General features: G+C 34.4%; 1 protein-coding gene across 1 annotated transcript in view; it reads left to right on the forward strand.

Moving 5' to 3' along the window:
- STXBP5 (syntaxin binding protein 5) overlaps positions 1–16,236 on the forward strand; it is a 166,136-nt gene extending 149,900 nt beyond the window's left edge. Inside the window, exons 26-28 of the mRNA XM_082669302.1 lie at positions 2,069–2,180; positions 10,122–10,342; positions 12,110–16,236. Of these exons, the coding sequence (XP_082525428.1) occupies positions 2,069–2,180; positions 10,122–10,342; positions 12,110–12,151 (375 nt within the window). The 3' untranslated portion in view covers positions 12,152–16,236. The remainder of the gene's footprint in view (positions 1–2,068; positions 2,181–10,121; positions 10,343–12,109) is intronic.
- Positions 16,237–26,129: the final 9,893 nt, after the last annotated feature.

The following is a 26,129-nucleotide window of genomic DNA, read 5'->3' on the forward strand; positions in this document are numbered from 1 at the left end:
ACTTCCTTCAAAGATATCTATTCACAATGTTAATCTAATGATAAATGACTTGCATATTTTCTAATTTGTTTCATCCCTATGTGAAAGGAGATTTTTCTATTTAGTGTATACATCATTGAGTGTCTGATCTTGGAATTGTATGTTATCTTCAGTTTATTAAAGATAATCTTCATTATCTTTAATCCTGGTAACATTCCCGAGAGGTAAGTATTTTTATCACTTCTTTATAAAGTTGAGGAAGCCAGTTCCCTGGGAGACTGATTTGCCTAAGTTTCCTCTGCAAGTAAAAGTCAGAGGTGAGAGTCAAACCCAGGTCCACGTGGTTCCAAAGTTTATACTCATTCCAGTACACTGTAGTGATTCTTGATTTATAACTGTAATCTTTGGATTTTTAAATTTCTTAACTTTACATTTGTAAGATTGCAAGCTCATTAAACACCAAATAAATTAAGAGCTGTAAACCATAATTCTAAAGTGAGGTAAATTTCAAAAATTTTTATGCTGTGACTCTCTCTCTATATATATATATATGTCATATTACTCTTGATTTAGCATAAAAGACACTCAAATGGTAGCTATTTGCCATTTGTTTTATCAATTTAATAGATACAGTTTAAATTAGAATCTGTGAAGTACAGTATAAAAAAGATTGGAAATATGCCTAAAATCATCTTCTTTATATAGGCTAATATAAATTTGAATTAAATAATAGGTATTAGTATATTCTATGGTGGGTTTTAGCAAGTTTGATTTATTGACTTCAGGAAGTTTTTCGTTCTACTTTTACTCCACTTTATAGAAATCCAGAGGAAGAGAATGAAAATGTAAAGCCTTCAATCCACTTCAACATTATAAATGAAACTCTGTGTTGTATAGTGTTAATATATATTTCCTTTCATTTATAATCTGGTTGGAGAGACAGCATTAATATGGATAATACTGGGAATTCCCTCATAGTTCAACGGTTAAGACTCCGTTCTCTCACTGCTGTGGGCCCGGGTTCAATCCCTGGTTGGGGAACTAAGATCCCACAAGCTGCACGGTGCAGCCAAAAATATATATATGTGTACAGATATACCTAAATGTAAAATCTTTGGACATCCTTTATTAACTTTCTTAGCCCAGCCCTAAGGAAGAAACTCTAAAAAATACATACTTTAGCTCCAACTGTAATAATGTAATATCAGAATACAACAGAACTATCTGGAACCAGTGGTGTACTTGTCCTTTGTATCATAGCTACTTCTCTTTAATGGGCAGAAATGCAATCCCAAAGCCTCACTATACTTTTATTTTGCTTTTAAAGCTTCCCAAAACTGCCTTGCAAATAATATTGCTACCATCCTTTTTTTTTTTATAGAAACTCCTCTTCCCTCTTTATGTCTCATCTACAAAGTCAGTAAGATGTCAGCAATTTTTCTTGTCTCCTGACTTACTTTTACCATTTCTGTGCTCTGAAAAATATTGACAAAAATTTCAGAAAACTGACAATATAAAAAGAAGCCTTTCCATCTCCCTGCCAGATTTCTGAAATTCCAGGTTTATGTTGGCATAATTCTCTTCCCAGCATTTGTTCATGAAAAAAGAAGTATGTATGTCTTTCTAAACTACTAATTTTCTGACTCAGCTATTTTGGATAATTCCAAGACTGTGTATCATCATTACACTGGACTTTTCAACTTGCTAATAGATTTTCTTCTTTCTAATTTAAGAAGACCTAGTTATTAATCCAGTTACCAATTCCTGATAAGAGTTATATGAACACTTTGTCATTAAGATTGGAATCTCCTTACAATTTAAGCAGGAATATCATCTTTGCTTAAAATGTGAAAAAAGTAATCTAGCCAAAGTAGCAAGCAGCAAGTTATTCTTAGTCAAGTTAGTCTTAATAACTTACTGTTTGACCAAGTCAGAATGTTCTAGATCTGATCATTTGAAGTGTACTCATTGTTTGTGAACCTCAACAGGTAATGTAAGTTTGAGTTAAAGAGTTTACAGTGATGGTTTTGTGAATTATAGTTTAGTGTCCCTGAAGCTTTAACAATTACAATTTGTTTTGATTTTAAAGGAAATGTTGGGTGAACTCTTCACTCCTGTAGAAACACCTGAAGCACCAAACAGGGGATTCTTTAAAGGCTTGTTTGGAGGTGGTGCACAATCTCTTGATAGAGAAGAACTATGTAAGTTGATTTATTTAATTTGGATAATATGTCTATAAAACAGAAACATCCAAGCCATATAAATTTTTCTTACATGTATAAATTATGTTCACCTTTTTCCTCTCTGTCACAACAATTGATAGACCCAAGTTTTTGCAAAATACATAAAATTATATTCTGCCATATTCTAACTCAAGTCAGGGGAATAGTTTACTCTGGAAACCAAAATCGGAATGGCTTCAGGTGACTAAAAAGGAATATTCACAGCTTTAAATGAATAATTTTTAAAATTTTTTTGACTTTCATTAAATATGATCTACATTATTTTAATTCTGTAATTGACTTTAGTTGATGACCTTAACTTTGAAAACGTTTTTACTTAAACATTTATTTTATCTTACAAAACTTCCAGAACTAGTCTCATTGCACTTAGAAGGTTATTTAAAATATAAAATCTGGTTCATCTACTACCTTCCATAGAATTGGCACAAATCAGAAATTGGTCCTTGAATGAACTAATGAATCAATGAATGTCTGACCTTTCTTTCCAATAGGAGCTCTTAGCTATCCTTGAATTTTTATTTTCTTTTATTCTTTATTTTTTGCTAGAATATTTTAGAATTTCCCTTTTCTGTTTGGTTGACTAGAAAGACTGTAAGATTAAATACCAGCAAGTAAGTGTGTAGTGCAAGTTCATTTTAAAAACTTACCCAAATGATTGTTCAGTCATCTGGGTAATGAGGATTGGTCAGTTTTAATTCATTTAAAAAATGAAGACTGTTCTTCAAGTCACGGGGGGACGGATATTTTAGAATAACATTCTTACTGAGGTTAATAGACAAAGTTATACAAAATTCAAACATATATACATTTTTTACTTCTCGAAAACATCGAAGAGCTAACAGTATAGTGGAGACAGTATCCGTGGGGAAAGGTGGTGAGCGTGGCAACCTGAGGCCACTTTTACCCTGGAGTACTTTGCTAATCTAAAGCAGCAAGCTGAGATTCTAAACTGTGATAGGACTAGCAAGGTAGGCTCCCAGAATTGGCCAAGATGGGAACCCTGATAAATAACTCTTTCTCTTTGCAAAGACCCTAAAGGGCCACAGCTTAAGAGTAAAGGTGAACTGGAAGTAAATCAGCACATACAGACACACAGACTTTCAGCTCAGCCTGAGATGATCTGAGTGGCCCAGAAAACTTTCAACTTCAATTAAGATTTTTTCAAACTGCTAAAGTCCCCAGCAACTGGCAGATTCCAATGAAAATGTTCTCTAAAGAAAGATAACATATTCAGAGTCCTCATATCATTTTTAGAAATAGTTTTTCAAATATGTAGTCAGGTAATCTGGAATACTAGGAATCAACACCATGATCAATAAAACAGAAAAAGCCAAAGCAGAATCACAGGTACTTCAAATATTGGAGTCATCAGACACAGACTATAAAATAATTATTCATATTATGTTCAAGAGGATAAGTATCAATACCGTGCCTGAACATTTTATCAGGTAACTGAAAACTATAAAATCAATACAACAAATGTGTAAAAGACTAAAATGAAATTCTAGAAATGAAAGATTCAGAAACCAAGATTAAAAGCTTAGTGGATGAATTTAACCACAAATTAGACACAACTGAAGAAAGAATTACATAACTTAAATGGAGGTCAAAATAAAACGTCCAGAATGTAGCACAGAGAAACAAAAAGATGTAAGATACATAGGAGAAGATAAAGGAAATAGAAGTTGCAGTGAGAGGGGCTAACATATGTTAGACCTTCTCAAGAAGGAGATAGGAAAGAATGTGAAGAAGAATCAATATGTAAAGAGATACGGCTGGGAATTTTTCAGAATTGATAGAATACAGCACTTCACGCATAAGAAGCCAATTAATTCCAAGAAAGATATTTTTTAAAAATCCACAACTAGATAGGTCACATGAAAATAATGTGCATCAAAAACAAAGAAAAACTTTCAAGTGGCTAGAGAAAAATGATAGGTACCTTTTAACAAGTTATGGACTGAGTTCTCAACAGCCAAGGTAATAGGATGATCTTCTATCGTCCTATTATCAGAAGATAGTACTTAATCTAGAACTATATACTGAAAAGAAAATATTCTTCAAGAACGAGAGAGTTTTAGACAAGTGAACAAATAAGCCTCACTATCACACTAAAGGGAATGCTAAAGGATGTACTTCAAATAGAGGGAAAATAATCCTGATGGAATGTCAGAAATATAGGAGACAATGCTTTGGAAAGAAAGTAATAAATACATGCATAATTATAATTACTGAAATCTTTATAAACTGTAAAGCAAAGTCTTGTGGTATGTGTATACACATATAAATAAACAATGTGATCCAAAATATTGCATAAAATCAAGGAAATTAGAAAGGATAAATGGATTTGAGGTGATCTGAGATCCCTGCATTTTTTGAGAGACTTGTAAAAAGATCTATTAGCATTAATAAGTTAAGGATTCTTGTTGTCATTTCTAGGGTGACCTCTGTAACCTAGAAAAGTAGTACATAACTTGATGAATAGCAGGAAGATCACAGTCCTTCCAAAAGGAGGGAAGAAAGAACACAGAACAGGTGAGATAACTAGAAAGCACATGAAGGATGGTAGATTTACTTAAATATAAATAACCGTAGTAAATGTAGGTAGAATAAATATTCTAGTTAAAAGATAGAGACTATCAGACTAAATTTTAAAAGAAGGATAAGTATATTGCTCACAGAAGACACATTTAAAATATAAGAGATAAATACTACCAAATCTAAAATAGATAGCTAGTGGGAAGCAGCTGCATAGCACAGGGAGATCAGCTCCTTGCTTTGTGACCACCTAGAGGGGTGGGATAGGGAGGGTGGGACGGAGACGCAAGAGGGAGGAGATATGAGGATATATGTATATGTATAGCTGATACACTTTGTTATAAAGCAGAAACTAACACACCGTTGTAAAGCAATTATACTCCCAATAAAGATGTTAAAAAAATTTTTTTAATAAAAAATAAAATATAAGAGCACAGAAAGATTGAAATTTTAAAAGGTAGAAAAGCACAAACGCAAATGAATCATCTGCCTGGTACGACTATGTTAATATCAGAAAGAGGAAACATTAAGGCATTATTAAGTATACCTAATATTTTGACTTCAATATATATGAAAAACAAATATCGACATAACTGCTAGAAGAGACAATTTCTCAATCATAGTGGGGACTTCTAAAGTATATCCATTGATTGAAATATAACAGCAGATAAAAAATAGGTTGCAAGGGTACAGAAGATATTAACAACACAATGAAGGAACTTAAACCTAAAGAACATTGCAGAATATACATTTTCAAACACACACAGAATGTTCATAAAATGTATTCTATTGTTATTTGTAGGGAAATTATAGATGAATACTGAAGTATTTTGGAGTAAAATATCAATTTCTATAATAAATTTTTAAGTATTCCATTCAAAAATTATATATATACAGACACAGTCAAATGGCAAAAAAAAAAAATGTTATCTATTACCAAAATTAGGTCATGGATATACGGATGTTTATTATACAATTCTTTTTACTTTCCTATATGTTTGAAACTTACATTATAAAAAGTTAGGGTGTTTTTTTAAGTTTACATTATGTTAGATGATTTTTTTAAAAAATCAACAGATTCCAATGGATTAGAATTAAGAATGTGTGATCTAATCACAATGCAGATGATATGTCAAGACCAAGTTTGCATTGTTCCAGGAATTCAAAGCTGATTTATTATTTTTTAAAAAGTTAATTGGTAGTTCACCACATTAACAGATTAAAGAGAAAAATCATACCACCACCACAATAAATGCAAAAGAGATGTGTTAAAATTCAGTATCCATTCATGATAAAAATTCCTAGAAAGTAATTTGATAAATTATAGCTACAAATGCTACAACATTTAACTATCAAAACTCTATAGCAAATATCACACTTAGTACAGGAACATTAAAAAATATTTTAAATTTTTCCTTTGACATAAGGTATGAGATATAATTCTGTTACCACATATATTCAACAATGTATTAAAGTCCCTAGAGACTTTAAAAGGGAACTAAAAAGAAATAAAAGGTACAATAATAGGATAGGGAGAACAAAATAATCACTTGTGAATGTTTGATATGATGACATATTTAGAAAGCCTAAAATATCTGTAGCTAAATCATTAGAAATAATAGTTTAGTAAACTGACTAGATATAATCAGCATATAAAAATAAAATTCATTCATATCATATTAACAGTAAAAAATGAAATTTTAAAAATTGCTCTTTGTATTAGTTTTCCATTGCTGCTATAACAAATTACCACAAACTTAGTGACTTGAAACAACAGAAATTCTATTATCTTACAGTTTTATAAGTTAGAAATCAACATGGGTCTCACTAGTGTGTTACCAGGACTGTGTTCCTTGTTGGAGGCTTTAGGAGAGAATGGTTTCCTTGCCTTTTTCAGCTTCTAGAGGCCATCCACATTCCATACCTGGTGATGCCTTCCTTAATCTTCAAAGCTAGCAACTTTTTTGCATCTCTCTGTTTTTCTGAAGCCACATTTCTCTGCCCACAGCTGGGGAAAGCTCTTTGCTTTTAAGAACACATGTGATTATACATTGGGTTTACCTGTATAATTAGTCTACCTTTAGGTCTTTAACTTAATCACATCTGCAGAGTCCCTTTTCCCACGAAGGTAACATATTCACAGGTTCCAGGAATTAGAGTGTCGTCATCTTTGGGGGTTTGGGGGGGCATTATTCTACCTACCACAAGAGTATCAAAAAAAATCAAATACCTAGAAATAAGTCTTAACAGAAGATGTTCAGGGACCTCCATGGGGAAGGTAGAAAATTATCGAACTTCGTTGAGAGAAGTTAATGACCCAAATAAATGAAGAGGTATACCATGTTTGTGTGGTAGAAGATGCAATAAGAACATCCCTTCTCTCAAAACTGATATATGCATGTACACAAATAAACATTTAATGAAGTCCTTATCAACACCCCCCCAAATTTTGTAACTGATTCTAAATTTTATATAGGAATTCAAAGGGTCTCACTACTTCTATTAACATTATACTAGAGGCTTTAACCAGGACAATTAGGCAAGAAAAGTAAATACAGGCATGCAGGTTTGGAATGGAAGAAGTAAAATTACCTCTCTTCACAGATGACATAACCCTGCATATAGCAGATCTTAAGGAAACCACACACACACAAAAAAAAACATTCTAGGGAGTTCCCTGGTGGTCCAGTGGTTAGGGCTTGGCACTTTCACTCCTGTAGCCCCAAATTCAATACCTGGTCAGGAAACTAAGATCCCACAAACTGCACTGCGTGGCCAAAAAATTTTTTAAATTAAAAAAATTTTTAAAACACATTCTAGCCAATAAACAAGTTCAGCAAGATTTTATACAAGATCCATATAAAGAATCGATTGCATTTCTGTACACTAGCAATGAACAAACCAAAAATTAAATTAAGCAAACAATTTCATTTATAATAGCATCAAAAAGAAAAAATACTAAAACATATACTAAACATATGGAAAACATATACTAAAACATATACTAAAAACTTCGAACATCATTTAAAGAAATTAAGACATAAATAAATGGATTAATATCTTACATTCATGGATTGGAATATTTAATATTGCTAAGATGGCAGTACTCCTCAGGTTGATCTATACATTCAGTGCTGTCCTTGTCAAAGTCCAAGCTGGTTTTTTGAAGAAAGAAACAAGCTGTTCCTAAGATTCATATGGAAATGGAAAGGATCCAAAATAGCCACACACACACAATTTTTTCTGAAAAGAAGAAAGAAGATACAGAACTCACACATTTTGATTTCCAAAGCTGCTACAAAGCTGTAATCATCAAGAGGGTGTGGTACTGGCATTAGGGTAGATACATAGACATGGAATAGAATTGAGAGTCCAGAAGTAAGCCCATACATGTATGGTCAATTGATTTTCTACAAGGATACCAAGAAACTTCAATGGTGAAAGAGTGGTCTTTTTGACAGATGGTGTTGGGACAATGGATATCCACATGCAAAAGAATGGATTGGACCCCGACCTCACACCATACACAAAAATTAACTCAGAGTGGATCAAAGACCTCAGTGTAAGAGCTAAAACTATAAAACTCTTAGAAGAAAACCTAAGTATAAATCTTTGTGACCTTAGATTAGGCAATGGTTTCTCAGATATGACACCTAAATCATAAGCAACCAAAGAAAAAAATAGGTAAATTGGATTTCATCAGAATTAAAAGTCAAAAAAGATAGTCTGATATCTCATAAGAGTCTAATATCGAGTATTAAAAAATTCTTACAACTCAACAATAAAAAAACAAATAGCCCAATTTTTAAATGGGCAAAAGGTTTGAATAGACTCTTCTCCAAAGAAAAGATACAAATGGCCAATAAACACATAAAAAGATGCTCAATATAATTTGTCATTAGAGAAATGCAAATCAAAACCACAATGAAATACCACTTCACATTGACTAGGATGGTTGTAATCAAAAAGATGTACAGTAACAAATCTTCTCAAGGATATGGAGAAATCAAAACCCTCACAAGTTGCTGGTGGAAATGTAAAATAATGTAACCTCTTTGGAAGACTCTGGCAGTTCCTCAAGAAGTTAAACATAAAATTATATGACCCAGCAGTTCCACTACTAAGTATATACCCAAGAGAATTGAAAACACATGTTCACACAAAAACTTGTACAAGTGTTCACAGCAGCATTATTCATAGTAGCCAAAAAGTGAAAACAACTCAAATGTCCATCAACTGATGAACAGATAAACAAAATGTCATATATCCGTATCCATACAATGGAATATTATTCGGTTATTAAAAAGGATGAAGTACTGATACATGCTACAATATGGTTGAATCTTGACAGTAAGTGAAAAAAGCCAGACACAAGCCCACGCAGTGTGTGAATCATTTGTATGAAATGTTCAGAACAGGAAAATTTATGGAGACAGAGAGTGGATTATTGATTGCCAAGGACTGAGAAGTGGAAGAAATGGAAAGTGACAGCTAATAATCATGGGTTTGTTTGGGTGTTTTGTTTTGTGCTTGAGTAAAATGCTCGAGAATTAGTGATGGTAGTTGTACAACCTTCTGAATAAACTAAAATTTACTGAATGGTTCAAGGCCAAATTTTATGATATGAGTTACATTTCTAAAAGAAATGTATGCTGAAGAAAGAGGGAATCTGACATCAGTCTTTAACGTATTTTAAGACTTTTGCAGTTATCTAGGTGTTAGGTGTTGAGGGTCTAGGTTATAAAGGGAAAGGAAGCAATGAATTCCTGAGATCTTTTGAAAGAAGAAGTTGATCTATTTGGTAAGTGACAAGATAAATGGATAGAAAGAAAGGGATGTGGTTATCTACAACTTTTGGAGACTGAAAAGAAATACTGAATAAATTCTACATTTTCCTTCTAAGCCTAAGCATAGTATTTCAAGTAAGAGAAAGTGTGGTATAAATAAACTAAAATAAATATGTATATTTAAATCTATGTCTTTGAATTTAAATATTTTTAAGTTAATTTATCTTTAATTTTTTGGACACTTAAGAGTGATTTTTTTACTGTTATTAAAGTGGTATCAGTATACCCATTATTCATTTCAACAAATAATTACCAGTCACTTTTTTGCTCAAGTTCTATTATATGAACTAGTATAGAATAGAATATTTATTAATGTACGTTGTGTTTTTGTATGTTTGAAAAGTATCTACAAATTATTAAAACAATCATAACTAAAAAGTAATAATTATATAGTAAAATAAATACTTCAATTATATTGTCAATCAAGTTTGTTTTAATGCTATCAGGTAGTAGGATTTTATTAGTAAAAAATTTTCATTTTCTGGGTTACTCTTTCATTTATCAAATCGTTCAGTTGGAGAATCATCCTCGGGAAAGGCTTCAAGAAGTCTTGCTCAGCATATCCCTGGCCCTGGTGGCATCGAAGGCGTGAAAGGAGCAGCATCTGGAGTTGTTGGTGAATTAGCACGAGCCAGGTTGGCACTAGATGAAAGAGGGCAGAAACTTAGTGACCTGGAAGAAAGAACTGCAGCTATGTTATCCAGTGCAGATTCATTTTCTAAACATGCTCACGAGGTATGTCAAATATTTAAGCCAAAAAGCCTAGGTAAAGCAAGTATGAAAACTACTGTATTTTTATAGCTGTTGTATTTCTTCACATGAATTTTCATGTATCCTCAGTATGGTTGCAAATTCCTAATTTTTGCCGCCAGCGGGAACCATTACAAGAATATGTCTCAGTAGCCTTTGGTCTCTTACTGTAGTTTATAAATTTTGAAGGTACCTGCTCACCTTCAGCCTTTTTGTAAACAAAGCCAGTGGCTTTGCAAACAGTTTCTTAGGGGTTACAGTAACAACAACAAAGCTAATTTTCCTAAATGCCCAGATTCTACTACAAACTTCTCCTAGAGAAGGAAATAATTTGCCTCTTGATCTTTAGGTAGAGTTAAGTAACTGAAATTGGCCAATGTTTTTATTCAATGAAACAATACTGAATCTGTCTGTAGACCAGCTCACACAGAGGAGTAATGTGCATTTTTGCAACGAATTCATCTTGATGAACTAGGAAGTTGTGGTGGAGCTTAAAAACAGATGCTCTAAAGTAGGGGATCTCTAACTGGCCTTCTTACAAATACACTTTGTTAGCCAGAATAGTACCCTTGGAAAACTGAATTTAAAAGCCGTCAGGTGGAATACACGTTCTTCATTTCGACACAGAGTTCTGCCACTCCTTGATGCTTTATACTGGGCTACTTCACACATTTAGTTCCTAGCCTAGCCCTCAAAGGCATTTTGAGTGTATTATCTGAAGAAGCCATATTAAGGTTATTTTTATATTTGAGTACCCACTCTGTCAGTAATAGCTCTTCTTTAAACTTTTCAGTCAAAAGTCATCTCCTCCTTGCTCAATAATGTTGACAACTAGAATGTATGAGAGGTAACTTGACTTGGGAGAGAATTGTCCAGGCTTTCAGAGAGATTCAGAGATCTTTCGTGAGTCCAAGTACTAGGCCAACACACCTCAGATACAGGCTAGTGCCTTAAATCTAGGTCAGGCCTTTTGTTGGCATAACCGTGCCCCTGACTGTGATCTCTAAGGCATATAACAGTTCAGTTAACCTCAGATATATCTACAGTCAAAATATTTAGCAAAGAGCTCAATCCCTAGCTGTTCGCTCTTCCCTTCTACCAGACGTTCCTGAGCCATATGTGAGAGTCTAAGGAAGACAGTACGTTGAGGTGGTTAAGATCATGGGTTCTTGAATTAGACTCCATGGGTTCAAATCCCAGTTTCACCATTGTGTTACTGCAGTTAACCCCTATAAGCCTCAGTTTCTTCATTGGTAAAATAGGGAGACTTTAATAATGCCTAACAGATAGAGTTGTTGTGAGGACCAAGTGAAATCATGTAGAGAAAGTATGTTATACAGTGCCTGGCCCAGAGTTAAGTGCTCAGTAAACTGTAGATGGCAGCAGTAGTAATTTCAGCCTTTCATTCTCCAGGTTCTTTAAGTATTATTTTTAATTCACTTTAGAGAACTGAAAGTTACCTTATTGTTTAAGTTATTAGCTTAGGTCACCAAAGAATGCACTGAGCCAAAATTTACTTATGTCTTGTCTTTAGGAAATGTGAGGACCTTCCAGGCTTGTTCTTCATAGTTACATTCCTTTTTCCTTGAAACGGAACAGTTCCTGCTTCCTGCTTTCCATATAAATACTAAATATAAAAATGAGAGGATGTTTCAGAATGATATCATGTTTTAGAAAAGTATAGCAACCAGTTGTAAGTGTTGTTATTCTGGCATTTTTAAAATGTGTTTTTTTGTGTTTTCTCCACTTTAGATGATGTTGAAATACAAAGATAAGAAGTGGTACCAGTTCTGACAACCAGAAATCCAACTAAGTCCAACTTTAGCCAGAAGGAAAAAGAATTTTCCTATTTTATTTTATTGATTTCACTTTAGGGAAGTTAACATTAAAGAGATGTTCATCACTGGACACTGCTCTTTCCTAGCACAATCATGCACTGTTTGACCTCAGTCATGCAGCTTTAACTGAGGAGTGTTCACACACACTCAACGTGGAGTATATGCTGTGGACCAGCTACGAGTTGACAGTTTGGGAACTAGGATGGTCACATGTTACAAATGAAGAAACAGGGATGTTGAGGGGACATAGCAGGGACTTTTCCTGGGTCAGTCCTGTATAAAACTTTCACATGCCGAAAGATTCTGTGCTGTCATTATCTGCCATCGTTGTTTGACCTCTTTGAGGGAGAGGCAATAAGTCAGAAGTCCTGAAGCTGAAACAGTTATATTTGTGTCACTGACTGACTTATAAATGGCTGTCTTGGACTTTCCCTCCCTTCAACTGACTGGTCATCAGTATCATTAGTGAAAAAGAAACAAACTGTTTATTACCATATCTTTAGACAGATAAGCTGAATGGTGGGCTTTAAATAATAAAAACATACACATAGTTGACTTGTGTATGGGCTACTCTTGGATTCTTGTTATTGTATACTTGTGTTTAGTCCATATTTTGTCAAAAGCAAAACAAGGCGATACATCACTTTTCATTGAAAAGAAAAGTGTAGAGCATGACTGAACTGCTCATCATTCTGGGAGTTTCCATGTAATGGCTATGCAGTGTGGAAAGTGAGAAAAACCTCCATTGTGGTGAGGAGAATACTTCAATGTCCCTTGTCCTTGTTCTCATTAATTCAGCTAAACGTGGATTTGACCAAAATAGTTACTGGTTAAATTTGTAGAAATGTTGAAATTGGCTAAGTTTTTAATTTTGCTTGAATTTTTATAAAATGTTTAACCTAATGTACCTTTGCATTACTTAATTAAAATTGCTTAAAAAAATGTTTCATTATTTCAGTAAAATGTTCAGCTCCCTTTTTAATATGCCCTTTACTTGCTAACAGTTCCAGTACACTCAGGTGATGAGCCAATTAAATCTTAGTGCACATGCTGTCGCATGGAAAAAATCACAAGCATCCTTTGTCAATAATTATCTATGTAAGAGTCTAGTCTGATGACGTACAAAGTATTTTCTGTAGAAATATACTATAAAACTGTTCATGTCCTTTCAAGGTTTTAAAAAGCCAAAAGGAAAGGAAAATATGTGCATTTTGGTAACTAAATTATTCCTGTATTGGAGTATAAAGCAGATGAGACCATCAGTGGACAATAAATGATTGGTCCCTAGAATAGCACACAGACAGAAAAGAGATGACGGGGTAGATCTGAAGTAGGTAAGCTCATTCTGCAGGCTCATCTGAGATTATTACTGATTGTTCTTAAAGCAACAAAGGACGAATAATATAGAAGATTATACGTAGTATTAATGAAATTTAAATATTTTCTTCTATAAAAAATAGTTTAAAACAGTTTTCTTTTGTCATTAAGAGATAATCAGAGCACAAATTGATAGCAAACATGATGGTTGTTTTTCTATTCCATATGATCATTAAAGATATATTGTAGAACACCTTAATTTCACAGTCTGTTATGCATTTTTCCTCTTTCCTCTTTTCATTAATAAAGCTCTTATGTTTACATTTTATAACATGCACTATGGGATATGAAAGTTTACATTAAAATTTACTTTAAATATCATTAGGGAGGGATTAAATATATGTGATGGAGATAACTGATCAAGCCAAAAGAAATATTTTAAAAATAGTCATTCTCAAAAGTTTTTGACTTTGTATAAAGTACCTATGAGTAACATTTCTGTTAGTTAATGTCAGCTATATGATGAACATGTAGCAGTTTACAAATTGTTTAATTTGTATCATATATTATCTAATAAACCCATTGTTCCATGATATGTCACAGGAAGTATTAAGCCGTTTTTTAAAGGTACAGTTTTGTGAATGTCACCAATAAAATCAGTAGTTAACGGATTTGAAGTTGAGAAGCACTAAGTAAAGTAATATACTGGTTGATTCCCCATTCATGTGTAAGGGCATATTAGCTCCAATTATTTAATTTGCTGTGTTATTTCGTGTTAATTGTATATCAACTTAATTTTTATATCAACTGTCATTTTTCCTGTTGTATATAAAATGAACCAATCTTGTAATTATTTTCAAATAGAGAAGTTAGATACATTTACCTGAGATGGGTTTTATAAGAAAATCTTAAATCAATATTTCAAGTTATTTTATTTCATTTTTAAATTAATCTACAAATTATGCACAGCAAACTAGAAACTCACTTAGGATTAGAAAGCTTGAAGTATTTTTGAAAATAGGAAATAAGCTTCTCAGAGTTATACTTGATTCAGTCTGTAGATAAGAGACAGTCTGCAGTAATAAACTAACCCAGGGAATTTATTGTAATTTGAGAGGTAACATCTCTTATTTTTTTTCTAACGCAAAAAGTTGCAGTCACCAGCAAGCCAAGATTTCAGGAAAACAAACCAAAAATTTAAAAAAAATAGTCAAAATAGAAAATATTAGAAAAGTGAAAGATTATTGTGTGCTTCCTCCATATCTTCAAACATTATTCTTTGTTGCCTGTGTCCTTGACTCTCAAATCATTGAAGTATTCACTGATTAGCAGTTTGCCAGTAGGAAGTGGTTTCCCTATATGTACCACATATCTGGTTCATTTTACTCTTCAAACTAAAATCCATATGTATTTGCTTAGAACGTTATTTGAAACCTTATATTCTGACCACTTTTGTATATTACAACATTTGAAGTTTTCAATTATCTTAATTCCCTTGGTTTGCATTTCAATTGTACAAGGTGTTTCCAAAAATGGTTATGGATATAACTGAGCTATTACTAACTTCTTAATTTGATTTTTTTATGGATGGGAAAAAGTGCTGCTAATTGTCTATGTTATTATGTGTACTGTATTACAATTTAAGTACAGTACTTTAAAGAAAGAAGCATTTTCTTTTGCTTAGAACTTTTTAATTGTAGGTTTCTCTGAAGTTATTTCATGTAGATATGTGTTTTAAACAAGTCTGAAAGTGTTACATACTTTTAGGTTACAGGGGGTGGTGAGAAAACAGCAGAGGAAAGAAAAAACATGTGAAAGATACCATGGACTTCAAAGTTTTACCCTGAGTTCTGTATTCCATATATGTTTTGCTTAAGGCATTTTTTCATGTGACATTAGAAAAGCTATATCCAAAGGTAAATTTTTTGTGGCAAAGATTTATTTTACATTTTAACTTTTGGGATTTTTGTTTATTTGTTTTTCCAAAATAAAGAGCACTGAACTTCAAACTTGAATTTTTTCTGCAATTTTTTATGTAATGAAAACTTTTTATTATCATTTAATTCACATTTCTCCGTTCAAATCAAGTGATACGTATGTATAAAACATACCAAAATTGTGAATATGCTGCTAGCTGCACCTTAAATGATCATAGTTTTAAAACCTTCAATAAGGTTTTATATAGTTTTGAAGGAAAAAAAAATAGTAAAATCATTTGCTGTTTGTTTCAGCGTTCTAGGTCTTAAATTATTGCAACACTTTCAGATTTGTTTTAAGATCATACAGTAACGTGTTATATTTATACATACTGCTAGAGAATATACTTTTAGTTTTAAAATGGAATTTTTATAAATGTACTCTTTAATTTTAAAAATGGTGAACTTGTTAAGTTTAAGTCAGAGTACTTAAAAAGTATGTATATTATCCATACAAAAAGTTATGTTTTACGCTTATAATAAGAAATATTGGTATCTCATATCGAGATACAATTAATTTTAAAGAATCATACATCATTCAAAAGTCTTCACACATGACAGGAAAGATATCATTACTGTGGTTTAAAAGAAACCCTCTATTGAGCATTTTCAAATATTAATTTTATTTTGGGGAAAATGCCCACAACAATAATTACAAGATCTTTCTCAATAGCTGCAGCTTGCTGTTGGATGCCTACCTTAATTATTGTTTTAAAATATATATATATTTAAAATAGTTTTCCAGATATTTTCTTCTACCTTTTTTAAAAATAAATTTCCAAAAATGAAAACAGAGTTTACGTATTTTTGTCAATGACGGTTTTTATTTTGTAGTTTATAGAATTTGTTCCTTATCAGTTTGATACTTGATCAAATATTCCTAGACTTTTTAATCTGTATTTACTTTGAAAAAGAGCACTTCTCTATCTTAAGTGTCCTCCTTTTTTTCTTTTCCCTTTTAGGGTGTGTGTTCTCTTGAACTGAAATTTATGCCCCAAAATTATTTTTTTTTCATTTGAAAATGAATGTGAAGATACTGTTTACAGCTTTTGTTAATTATACTTTTCATCACTCTGATCAATTTCTTGTAAAGTGCTATGGGGATGATTTTTCCTGTGACTCTTAATGATCTTACTGTTACCACAGAAGTTTTAAAGCTTCTGTGGACAGAAAATAGTTGTAACAACCCCGACAAAAATCAAAGGGGAAACTTTCACTTACCTTTCTCAGCTGAATTAAATGGTTTTAATAACTTCCCAATTATCAGGGTTATAACATTGCTTTCTTCAGTTGCTCACACAGTCTTAAATTATTAGGCACAATTCCTTTACAAATTGAGTACAGTAGTCCAGGGCTACGTGTAATTAAATTGCTCTTTTCATCGCACTCTTTGCATCAGAAAAATCGTGACTGTGTTCTGCCAATATTTTGCAATGAGGCTTATAGTTTAAAATTTTATACTGTATGAGTTGTAAATAAATCAGTATTAATTTATTGTAGGTTGTTTGGCTCAGGCATTTAAAATGGATATAGGCTAATGACAATGGAATCCTATTTATTTGGGAGTTTGGGTTTTTTTTTATACTTTTGCAATGTGTTTTGTGTTGTTTAAATTTTCTTCAACTGAGGACAACGTAAGGAGGTGGAAACAGATTTAACATATCAATAGAGAGCAACGCAAAGAGGGTAAATCATGTTTTAAATTAAAAAAAATTTTTGTGTAAATAAATGGTACTGTGATACTTTAGGTGTGACCTCTGCTTAACGTGGTAGTTAGAACCAGAAAAACATTTTGCTTTCGAGTTATACTATTGGTTCATTGTAAATGCAACACCAAAACCAATATTAAAAAGAGCAAGATCAAGTTTTTCTAACATTGTCCACTTCAGGGGCAAAGCATGGTTGGTATAGAGCTCATGCTTGTGCACACCTCAAACTGTACATGCAGGTAGTTTTCAGTTGCTGCACTTTTTTTTTTTTTTTAATCTTGCTCAGTCCAGTAACTATCTCAAAGGTGATTGCTGGAATATGCATTTTAAATATGATTTAAAAACCCATCTCTGTGTACTGTTTCATTTAAAACAAAAAAGCACTATTGCAAACACTAAAAACGTGTTAAACTTTGTAGTTATTTTGCATTCCTGTACTTTACAACTGTCATCACAGCAAAAGGTTTAAATTAGGTAATGAAATATTTTTGTAAATAAATACCGTTAAGCTGGTATTTTAAAATAATGTATTATAAACTAATGTTTCTGGAAAATGTTCATATATATGTATATGAATGTCTCTTTATGCTGAAGGGCTCTGATTGGGCAAAATAAAATATTCTAATCTCTCCTGAAACTAAATAAGCCCTTTTTTCTGGGAAATTTGTTTTAATGTTTTTCTCTGAATTGTGGAATTAATCCAGTAGTTCAACCTCAGCAAATAATAGATAAAATAGATTTCTACATGTGCAAAGGGAAAGTCAAGCTAATCAGGTAATTCAAGTAAAACAAACTGTACTTTTGTTAACGATCTGGACTTTTTGGTGAAAGTTACCTGCCCCTACATTGAGTGGGAAGTACAGTAAAGGGTGAGGGTCCAGACAGTAGGCACCAGCTGTAGATGAAGACATCTTGGCCTTGGGTGTGTATGGAAATCCACAGCATCTTGTTAAAATGCTGATTTGGATTCCAGGTGTCTCAGGCGGGGCCTGATTTTGCGTCTCCGATAGGCTCCCAAGTAATTACAGATGCCACTAGCCTATGGAACATACTTGGAGTAGCAAGGTTGTAGATAATTTCCATAAATGGCCTTTTGCTAGTTGATATTATCAGTATCGGTGTCCAACTACTTGTGCCAAAAATGAACACCACATTAATGGATGTAGAATAATGTAGCTCAAAGAGGACCACACGTCCTTATTTATCATTGTTTCCATTGCATTTCAGAATAAAGACTATGGTAATTCTCATTAAATTGAAGCTTTATTTGATTTTGAAATCTGTATCATCTTAACTGCCCACAAGGTGGCAGTCATGTGTCACCTTATTGTCAGCCTTTAACAAGAGGCGGTTACAGTATGGTGTAACAAGGGAAAACTGCATGCAGACTTTGCAAAGGTTAATTTTTATGTTGATACTTTTCATCCAGAAAATCATTAAAGTCTTAGATACGGAACTGACAAAATATCTAAGTTATTTGTTGTAAAGTGATGTAGATCTTTTGGTAGTGATCTGCTATATTATCAAAAATAGTATTTTTCCAGAAAATATAGGCATAAAGTGATAAAGTTTTAAAAAATAGAGAGGCTGTCTTCATGTATCTCTGTTCATGGCTTTTTAAAGAACCTTAATTTAGGGTGTGTCCTGTTTAAATGGTACAGTGCTGTCCACTGTTTTAGACAGAAATATATTTGTCATTGTAACTCTTCATAGGTGTTTATAAGACGATTCTGATCTTCTTCCATTACTTTAAAAGGTAATGTGATTGCTCTGTCATAAAACTTTTTTTAGTTTTTGTACAAATGTGATCTTTTAAAGAAGAAAAGATTTCTCAAAGTCATTTTACTTTTTCAAATTTTAATTTACATCAATACTCTAGTATGTATTCACTCAAAACTTATGGAAATATTCTGACCTTTAGTTTTGGTCACATTATCCAATTGTACACTATTTTAAAAAACAAAACCCCATAGTTTCTCATAACTGCTTCTAGAAACAACATAACATTAAGCTACACATTTAATTAATAAAAACAGTTTCAGGTAATACAGAATATGTTGTTACTAGCAAAGTCTAGAAGTCTGAGAGCTTCATTTAAATATCAAACTCAAGTCCTTAATTTACTTATCTGTTGCAGATTTCTGTCATCCATGGAAGAACTAAGGTACAGCTCTCAACAGGTACCCTGACGCAAGGTTAACCGACAGTGTTACTATTTCACAGTGTGTGTGTGTGTGTGTGTGTGTGTGTGTGTATGTGTGTGTCTGCTCCCAAGCAGAAGACCCCTTTGTGCAGCTCTCCCTAATTGAGTTTTATCTCCGAATGTTTCTCTCACCCTCCCTCTCTCTCTGTTTCTCTTTCTGTCTTTCTTCCCTCTCCCTATCCCCAATGCCTCTCACTCCAAATCTCTTTACTCTTTAGTAATGTTTATTTTAACCCAGCACAGTTCTTTGCCAATTTTGGGCAGAAATACTATAATTTCTTAATGTTTCTCAGGGTCTCCCCCTAAATATTGGGTGAATTTGTAAATAATTTTTAAAAGCAATAATGTCATCCCAACTCATTGTGACCTCCAGACCTGCAAAATCTCAGCAGATAAAGTAAAAACAGTTTAGCACACAGAAGACCTGTGCTGAGGCAGAGATTTTTAAAACGTAAACGCTGGAGGGGTGTGAGGTGACAGAACGTGCAGGCAGCGCTCAGTGCTGGCCCACCGGCTTCCCTAGGGTGGTTAACCAGATGATGACTTTGCTTTCGAGATCAAAGATTCCAAGAAACCATTAGCATCACATGGGTGTAGAAGCCAGAAAACTACATTTCAGAAAATGTAACCTCCCTGTCCCTTTAACAGTAATGTGACTACAGGTACCGTTAGTCTAAGCAGTGGTTCTCAAACTTCAGAATCAGAATCTCCTGGAAACCTTGGTAAAACGCAGATTGCTGGGCCACACCCCCAGAGTTTCATATTCAGTAAGTCTGGAGTAATAAGAATTCGTATTTTCAACAAGTTCCCGGGTGATGCTGATCCTACTGATCTACAGACCACACTTGGAGAACCCTGATCTAGAGCAGTGCCCTAGAGCCAGTTTCCCATTTATATCACAGATATTTTGGATGTTTCCTTTACTATCCTTTAATGAAATTCATAGACAATATATTTTCCTATATATGTAATTTTTAAAAATTGACCTAATAACCTAATACACTAAACATATGAAATGTGATTTATAATTTTAAAACTTTTTTAGTATGTAAATCTTAAGGTTATACACTAGAAGAACTATAAAAAAAAAAAAGGCCCCACGAATTTCCAAAACACTCCTCAGTAGGGTGGTCCCTTTTTCTGGCCTCCCTCCCCTTCTAGAACTCACTCCCACCCTCTACCATGGGAATCACTGGCCTAGAGAATTCCTGAGGGTCTGTCAAAAATATGTTCATAAAAGCTCTGCCATGGTGTAGATAAGAAAGTAGAGAAGTCTAGGCTACCTAAATGCTAGCTTGGATTTTTAGTGTATTTGCACTAATTCCTCTTATAAGTTCACTTTCTCTTTTACATTTAATCCATGCTTTTGAACTAGTTGGAGTGGATGAGTGAGCCTGGACTTACCTTTGTAAATTTGTGCCCGAAGCTCACAAATCTTAATCCTGACAAAACTCCTCATGATAAGACAGAGCAGTGAATCCATTTATAAGATTTCATTACATAACTTTTCTAATGGTTAGTCTGTTGGAAACTTTATTTACTCCTCCTGATATCACCAAAACTCAATGAGTGATTATCGGTTAAATGTTAGGCAAGTGGATTTGCCTCTCATTTCATTCCGAGTTTAGCAAAAGTGGGCATTATATGTAGCTCCTTTCAAATGCCTAGCATGTTGGCCTGCGTATGAAGGCCAGTTTTCCATCCCTAAGTTTGGTACTAGTTATGCCAGTGAACTTTCCAAGTTACTCAGCCTCTATTTGCCTGTTTCCTCATGTATAAAACTAGGCTCTAAATATTGGCCTTACCTACCTCACAGAGTACTTGTTGGGATATAATAAAATAACCTCTGAAAATGGTTAGAAAACAAAATTACTACACAAACACAAGGCTTTATGACCTTAAAAATAGTAGTCCCTTAGAAGCTCTGTGAATCAGAAATATATGTGAACAGGAAAGAACAAGTAGCAAATCTAGTACCAGGATCAGCAAATCAGGTAATATTAAAACTGCTATAATCAGGATAAAAACAAATTGATACATGGTCTTTAATAAAGTAATTAATGGAGAATCAATGAATTAAAACGTTTGAATTTAATAAGCACCTTTAGTTCAACTGAATTTCATCTTTGTGGTGTGGGACCCCAGGGAGCCAATCCAGGATGCATTTATCACCAACTATCATCAAGATATAAGATCTGATTTAAATTAATATGTAGTTGCCTTTCACAATAGAACAACCAGAATCCCAGTGCCTGGCAATTTTTTTGTAATAATTATGTTCAAATTTATAAATGTAATTTTTTTTCTCCCTGGTGTAGAGAATAAATACATTGAGGGGGTTTAGTCATAGCAGAGTTAACATATTTTCACAGAGCATTTATAAAATACCTCTATAAATAAAAATAAAAATTGTCTGAAATTAGGATGTTGCTTTCCTGTCCTTTTACAGAGCAGATTACCTTTCAAAGACTTAGTTTCCATTTAGCTGGTAAGAGAGAGACTGGATCAGGCCAAGGTCCAAGTCCTTGTTTGCTGTTTACTAACAATGTGACCACACCTTACTTAACCTCTTTTAAACACTTACTTCCCTCAGATATTAAATAAGAATTAAAGCAGTACCAATTTATAAGATTGTCATAATATAATGTAACAGCAGAGGGACCTCGCTGTTAGGGCACCCTCTGCTCTGCAGCCTTAGAGACGTAGTGTACAGATGAGCATGGGCTCTGGAGGGAGAAACTGAAGGTGTCCAAAAGAAAGATGCTACGTAAATCTGAAGAAAAAATTAAAGAAAATGTCTACATTGTTGTAAAACATGCGCTATACTAATGCTCAGTGCATTTCCAAAAGAGCTGAGTTTAAACTGAGTCCTCATTCTGGATATTTCATACATATTGTGCAGCTTACATTCATTAAAATAAGTGAGTATGTATTTACTCACGTTTTCGTTCAACAAATACTTGAGCATATAATATATACCAAGCAACACATTCAACCATCGACGTATGAAGATGGTTAATTAGACAGAGCTCCTGATCTCAAAGACAAAGACTTGGAAGTAGCTGGTAAAATGCTCCAGCAAATATCATGAACACTCTCTGAATGAGGAGAAAGTTTGAAAAAATTCAACAAAAAATATGAGATATAAAGAACCAAAACTGACAAAGAACTAAAAAGCATAATACAAAAAAACCCTCATTGAATGGAATGAACTGAAGAATTGTAATAACAAAGGAAAAAATCAGGGAAGTTGAACATAGTTCAAGAGAAATAATCCCCTGAGAACAATAGAGAGAAAAGAGATTGAAAGGAAAGATCAGAGCCTTGGTGACCAGAGATCACAGTCAGCGTAATCAGTGCTTTGATAACAGCAAGACCGAACTCTGAGGAGAGGTACCGACTTGGTCTTAGAAGGGAAGGTAGTGCTTCCCCAAAGGGAGAGGGGAATGAAGAGAATCCAAAGGATGAACAGAACTGGGCTAAGCAAAAACTGAAGTGTCATAACGTCATTCCAAACATTTAGGGTCAATTTGGGAAATGCAAGCAGTTCTGAGTGACCAGGATATATGGAAGGAGGGAAATGCCAAAAGTTGAGCCTGTGGAGGACAGATGGTGAATTTGGACTTAGCCTGAGAGGAATGTGAAGACACTGGGGAGTTTTAAGCTGGAAAGTAAAGAGAGTAGGTAAGTGGGTTAGAAAGATGGCCACAGCCCCAGGCACGGGCACAGTCATTCACTGGATTCAATACGGGAGGAAGTAAACTCCATGCTGGCTTCAGTATGAAAGTTCAGCCTGTTTAGGAACAAAAATGCTCTGTGGCTTTCACTGAGTGGGTAGAAAAGTAGAAAGAGAGTGCCTCCCCCTCTAACAACTAGAAGAAGCCAGGTAAGCTACTGGCCAAAATCATAACTTGTCTTCAACCCATCAGAGACCTAAATCACAAGGTCGCCACATGACAACAGAGCAAGTCTCCATCATCACCAGGATTCCCTTCCCCCCGGCCCCGGCCCACCTTGGCAGTCCCTTCCCCTGTATCCCCAAAACTCACAATCCTTAGCAGACGTCCCTGCTCTCCAAAGGGTACATGTCCTCCACATTGTTGCCCTCACTGTGCCCTCATGACTCTTCTCACTGTCACCCTCCAAGTAGAAGCTACACTTCCCCCCTCATATTCCAAGTCCCTAAGGGCCTAGAAGTGGGGCAGCGATCGGGCTTGCTCTCCTTACTTCCTTGAAAATAAGAAACAATTAGACGAGAACTCCCTCCTTGTCCTACCACAAAATGTACCAGCCTTCTTGCAACTCACTCATACCGAGTCCCTTCTGTCCCAATAGGAGCATTCAGGCTCTAATGGGACCGCCCTCCCCACTTGTACACTGGATTCTATCTCTTCCACCTGCTCAAGGATTTGCCTCCAATTTTCCCCTCTCTTCTGCATCAATTTCTCTCTCTCTTCTGAATCATGATCATCAGCACATAAACATACTCCAGTATCTCCCATATTTAAAGCAGACACTCCCTTGACCCCCAAGTCACGCCTCTCCAGTTACATCACCATTTCACAGCAAAGTGATCAAAGTTATCTGAAATCACAGCTTTCAAAGTTCATTTCCTTTTAACTCTCCCCAGTCAAGCTTCTCTCACTTTCATTCTCCTAAACCTGCTCTTGTCAGGTTCAGCTGTGACTTCCATGTCATCAAACCTCACGGGGATTCTGCTCTAAGCAGCATTTGATGTACTTTCTTCTCTTGGATTCTAAAGCACTGGCCTCTCCTCGTTGTCTTTCTTCTACAGGGAATGCTTTCCTGCCTTTTCCTTTGTAAGTTTCTTCTTCTCTACTAAATGGTAGGATGCCTTCTCCGTTCCGTTTGGTCTCCTGGCTTTGAATATCATGACTCTGAAATTTATATCTTCAGCCAAGATCTTTCCATGAACATTACAAAATTAACATATTCAGAACAGAACTTTTATGTTTTGGAACTAGACAGAAGTGGTTGCACAGCCTTGTGGATGTACTAAATGTCACTAAATTGTTGACTTTAAAATAGTTACTTTTATGTTATGTAAATTTGACCTCAAAAAAAAAAAAAAACTAAAAACCCAGAACTTTTGATTTTCTTCTGCACCAAAATTTAGTCCTCCCCTAGTATTCCCCATCTCAATAAACAGCACAGTTACCTTCCTCAATTTCCCACTTTCCCTTACATCCAAATCACGAGCAAGTGCCGTCACACCTACCTCCAAAGTTTCTCTCCAGCCTGTCTATGTCTGTCCATCTCCACTGTGGCCACCTTCGCCCAAGCCTCTACCATCCATCCCTACAACTCTGATTGGCCTCCCTGCCTCTCTACAGTTTGTGCTCCACACAGCAATCAACGTGATATTTTTTAAATGTAAATCAAACTATATTACTCCCTGTTTCAAGCATCTAATGGATTCCCATAATACTTAAAATAAAAGCCAAACTCCTTACTAAGGCTGATAAGACTCTCCATGGTCTGACCCCCTGCTACTACTTCTCTGCTCTGAACTCTAACCACTTTGTTCTTCACTTACTATGCTTGAGTCACTTTGGTCTTCTTTCTTTTCCTTGAAAATGCCAAGTTTATTTCTACTTCATTTGTTAATCTGTTCATCTTTGCTTCATTTGTTAACTTGTTTGTCTTTTTTCCTCCTCTTAGACGGTAAATAAGTGTCTTAGTCCGTTCATGCTGTTATAACAAAATATCACAGACAGGGTGGCTCATCAACAACAGAAATTTATTTCTCACCATTCCGGAGGCTGGGAAGTCCAAGATCAAGCTGCCAGCATGGTCACATTCTCATAAAGACCCTCTTCTGGGTTGCAGATTGCCTACTTCTCACTGTGTCCTCACATGACAGATGCAGCTAGAGAGCATTGTGGGGTCTCTTTCATAAAAACACTAATCCCATCATGGGGCTCCACCCTCACGACTAATCACCTCCCAAAGGCCCCACCTCCAAACATCATCACCTTGAGCATTAGGATTTCGGCATATGAATTTGGGGGAACACAGACATTCAAACAATAGCAGTAAACTCTAGAAGCAGGGAACTTATTGGTCTTGTTTAGTCCCATATTGCGAGTAACTAAAAAGTCCCACATAGTAGGTGCTAAATAAATGTGTTAAATAAATGAAAAAAGGTTTTCTCCTCTAGCTTTGTTCTTCACAATATCTTTACAGTCTCACAGCACTATAAGATAACAAAGCTCTACGCCCTATTTCAGACTAAAAACATAATTTCCAAAGCGATTTGAATTAAATACAAAATAATAAACAGAGAAACAGAAATAAGTATATTGAAAGAAAATTTTAAACATGTGTACAATTGTGGGGTGATTGATATTTTCCAAAGCAACAAAGGAAATCAAGGCCATTAAAGAATAGACAGACGTATTTATCTCTACACACACACAAAATTATTATACAGCAAAAGACGAAACAAAGTCAAATTTTTTAAAATGTATAGAAAGAATAATTTTCAATACATATGACAAGATTAAAAGTGATGTTTCTATTATACCAGAGGCTCCTATTAATTAAGAAAATGATGAACAACCCCAAACAAGCAGATATATGAATAGGCATCTCATAGAAGAGGTGAATCAGGTGGCCAATAACCATGTAAGAAATGCTCATCTTCACCTATACTCATGAAAATATAAAAGAAGCAATGAGTTGCCAGTTTTTACCTGTCAAATTGAC

The sequence above is a fragment of the Grampus griseus genome (genome assembly GCF_964374135.1).
Source record: "Grampus griseus genome assembly, chromosome: 13".
NCBI classification, from domain to species: Eukaryota; Metazoa; Chordata; class Mammalia; order Artiodactyla; family Delphinidae; genus Grampus; species Grampus griseus.